General features: G+C 34.2%; 1 protein-coding gene across 1 annotated transcript; it reads left to right on the top strand.

Moving 5' to 3' along the window:
- Positions 1-347: 347 nt before the first annotated feature.
- LOC125495922 (uncharacterized) lies at positions 348-4010 on the top strand. The gene is made up of 7 exons (XM_048640695.2): positions 348-873; positions 963-1228; positions 1322-1521; positions 1631-1726; positions 1797-1898; positions 1993-2326; positions 3754-4010. Exons 3-7 carry the CDS (start codon positions 1399-1401, stop codon positions 3759-3761), a joined length of 663 nt encoding a protein of 220 aa, XP_048496652.1. The 5' UTR covers positions 348-873; positions 963-1228; positions 1322-1398; the 3' UTR covers positions 3762-4010.
- The last annotated feature ends 269 nt before the right edge of the window (positions 4011-4279 follow it).

Raw genomic sequence — 4279 nt, 5'->3', positions numbered from 1 at the left:
CAATATTGGTTCATACATAGCTCATAAAAAATGCACATTATATGTTCCTTCCATAACATAAACTCCTACTATCAGAAATTTCTAATCTACAAGATTAAAAAAAACTAGTACAGAAAAAGAACAATTACTAATTCATCCTCTAATAGTGTTTTAGATAAGTCCAAACCTCAGGTGAAAAGCGTTCTTTGTTAACTTATCCTGCCTTTTCTTTTCCAGACAATTCAGTCACCAGAGTACAACAGTTTTGTTCATTTTGTTATGTTGTTTAACAAACTGGCAATTAATCAGCAGGAAATTTGTAAAATATTTGGTGCGTTAAGCTGATAAGGAAGCAGGAAATTTCTAATTTTTTGGATTAGTTTTGCTGTTTGGACTATGGTTTTAAATCTTGGATCCGGTTGTGATCCCAAATTTTATTTCTTGACATGCCACTAACCAAAAGTAATACATGGACAGGTTAAGTTTTCGTGTACGTCATAATGACACTAGGTGGGAAGAAGAACATATTTCTGGCACCTGGAATACTTGGTAAAAACCGTGGCAAAGGACTAAAAGCTACATTATTTTCGAGTGTGAATGCAAAACCCCCTTCTTCGTCCACTTTAGGTGAAACAGTTACTTCCCCTAGGGTCACAAACCATGTACATGTTACTTCCTTAACTTCAAATTTAAATGTAACTAATGGAAGCCAAATGAACCAACGGACTACTAATGAGGAAATGGAAAAGGAGCTTACTTCCGTTCCTTCAACTTTATCTCTTGATGAGGAGATAGACCATGATGATTTCTTACAAAGATCCATCAATAATGATGCAATTAGTAAGTTTCTTGATCAAAGTTCTTCACAAGATGCCTTGAGGATCCAGGAGGAAGGTATGAAATTAACTTTGAACATCAAATTGTTATAATTCAAGTTTTAATTCTTTATATCCCATTAATGATTTTTTGTTGCTTTATGGAAGTATCCACCCCTACTGTTAGGAAGAGAAATAGGAGACCGGATGCAAAGCCAAGGGGTGTTAACAAGTGCAAGAAAGTGGGAAATCTTAAAGAAGGTGAGAAATTAGAGGTGAATTTTTATAATAGTGGTCCAGTTGGAGACAACCATAAGGAAATGACAAGGCACATGGGCAAAATTGTTCGAGATCGCTTAATTTGTCCAGTTAGAGTGCATTCATGGAACGAGATAGATGATAGTGCAAAGGAGCATATGTGGCAATTAGTTGTGGTAATGCTAACTTGACCTTTATATGGCATATATAGTAATTGCATACACAACTTTGTTTTCATTAATTTGTATTCCAAATTTTTTCTTTTGCAGGAAATGGCTTTGAATTGGACCGTACAATAACCCTTTGCCATTTGAAAAGATTATGGCAAAACTGGAGAGGGATCTTGATGCAGAATTCAATAATCAAAAAAGGTGGTCCGGAAAATGCATTAAAAGAAACGCCAAATGATCTAACAAAGGAGGATTGGGAGTGGTTGGTGAAAGAGCATTTTACAAGTTCCAATTTCAAAGTATGTCATTTTCTTAATATTTAGCAATTTAGTATGTCATTTTTGTAACAATTAACAACTATTTTGCTCAATAGAGGTTTAATTACTAACATATACTTTGTGGTTGTAGAAAGTCAGTTCTAGAAATTCCGAAAATAGAGGAAATTTAACAATGCCTCATCGCACTGGTAGCATGCCATTCAGACAAGTAATTTGGGATGATATGGTAAGATTTTTAATTTATAGTCTTTTCTTTATATAATGCTCCTTTGATGGTTTGATTATTTTATATGAAGGGAGGTAAAGAAGGGAAGGAACCGCCTCCAATATCAGCTGTTTTTAAGAGGACAAGGAAAAGGAAATCTGGAAATTTAGATGAAGATGAGGATGGCAAATATGTATGTAATATTTTCACAAATGTTCTAAAATTTCCAAAATAATGTTTATGTGAGCTCACAATAAACTTTTCTTTTTTGTGTTTTATTATTTTAGAATGAGATAGTTAACGTTGAGAAAGAGAATACATCCCTATCACACTTTGAAGTTGTCGAAAAATGCTTTGGGGAACAAGATCGTGGTAGCGTTGTTTGCTTTGGTTTTGGTGTAACACCTAAAGATGTAAGAGGGCCTTTACCTAGTAGAGTTGAACTTATGGCACGTATCCAAGAGAAGGAACGAGAAAATGTTGATCTTAACAAAAAAATAGATGAAATAAAGGAGGACTACGGCAAAAAGATGAATGATATGGCAAAACAATTAAGCATGTTAATGGAAGCTCATGTTCAACGAACTAGTGGTCGGGACCAAGATATGCATAATGTTTCAGGTGACTAATTTATAAGCTCCTTCATTCATTTTAATATCAGCTTGTTGGTGACTAATTTACTAATTCATTTCTGTATAGTAGCTCCCATTCCCCAAAGAATGAAATTTAACAGATTATAACAAAGCACTCAATGAGATAATTCAGATAAATATGCGAGACTTACTGTAGTAGCACTAAACAGAATAGCCTACCTTCCGAAACTTAATGGTCTTATCATTGGTAGACAAAAAAACAGTGCACTTACCACATCAACTTCCATATCTGAAAGCACAGACCTCATCTGCTGCTCAGCCACAATGTCCTCCGGCAACAAGTGAACACCCTATATAGAAGCAAAAGAAGTTCAGTTTCAGTAACAAACAAAGCACCATCAAATTAAGATATTAGAGAATCATAAGTACTGAAAACTGAAAAGTCAAAAGTAATTCTTCTAGGTGACAATAGCACCATAGGTAGCCTTCTATAAATACCATTGCTAAAGCATGAATTGGCTACTTAGGTGAATTTACTAAGCTTGGATCTTTTAATACTAAGATTGAAGTGTAAATGAGCACCAAGAGATTATTATCCCATAAACAATTGAATGATTGAAGGATTGATCCCTTCACCAATCACAACAAGTCTAATAAACCAGTATTCTGAGCAGTGATAGCAGTGATGACAGTAGAGCAATAAGCCTAAATATAAGAGTGTAAAAGAAGAAGAGACCTGAACCCCAACAGGTACAAGTGAGTTCACCTGTCACTTCCCGGGTATGAAATATTATATTCTCCTAATATTAGCAATACAAATCTATCCTCTTCGCCTAATTTTTGCCTTTTCACTTGATTCAATGTATTAACTTAGGAGTTCATAGCAACTATGTTTTAAAGAATACTTAAATTATGGTTGTTGATATTGCAAGTTGAGAAACAAATGATTGAACAAAATAATTTCTGTACAAGCTATATGTTTCTCAGAGAGCAATTGATCATGTTTAGCAGCACATAAAGGTAGTCTACAGATTCTCTTTTTATAGTCCTGGATTTCATGAGCAAATCTCAAATTGGAGAATAATATCGTCTTTGGGTTCCCTTAATGGGGACTTTATATTCTATGTATATTTGTTTTTCATTTGTTAAGGGATCTTTGTAATTTACAGATTCAGCATATGAAGTTTGGGAGGGGGAGGGGATAACATTTAATGAAAAGCTTTTGCCACTACGTGTGTGCTTTTGTTGGAGAAGCTAGTTAGTATTTTCCATGGTTACTTCCTTCCATTTCTTAATGCCTCTATCATATTTTATTACTTATTAGACATTAGTAGGATGTTTAGTAATTATTTAAGGTAGTCTTTCTAAAACAAGTTGCAGAGAGCGATTATGGTTGTCTTTTATGTGTTAAAAGTTTATACATTGTAATTTATAATTTGTTACGTTTTGTTTTAGGGGATTAGCAGCAAGGCGACTCGTGATTGGGCGAAACTAATAGTAGCAATGACATGTGGAGGAGATCCTTGCGTGGAGCTTGAGTTGGAGTATGGACTAACATTGCGAGTTATGACATTTTCTACAATGTGGAAGAACTACAATAGTTATGGTTTTTTTAGCTTGTGAAACTTTTGACAGATTCTCTAGACTTTTTTATCGTATTGAACCGTTGGCTAAGATTGTAGATACTTTTGTTATTGGTACTTGTGTTTCGACATCTATATATGTACTTATGAATTATGTTTTATCACGATATTCAGAGTGAGTGGTATATGGTTTACAGGTAAATATAGTGAATGCAAAACAAGAATGGTTGCAAAATTTAACAATTTGGTCTGGCAAAAAATGAAATAAATGCCGTCGTAAAAAGGTGCTATGAAAATCATTTAATAAAAGAACACCGACAAGAAGTATGGTCGTAAAATGGGTTGCCAGAAATGCATGAAAAATAATTGCGACAAGAAATATGGTCGTTAATGGTGTA

The sequence above is a fragment of the Beta vulgaris genome, chromosome 3 (assembly GCF_026745355.1).
Source record: "Beta vulgaris subsp. vulgaris cultivar EL10 chromosome 3, EL10.2, whole genome shotgun sequence".
NCBI classification, from domain to species: Eukaryota; Viridiplantae; Streptophyta; class Magnoliopsida; order Caryophyllales; family Amaranthaceae; genus Beta; species Beta vulgaris.
This window is presented reverse-complemented; position numbering and strand designations above follow the sequence as displayed.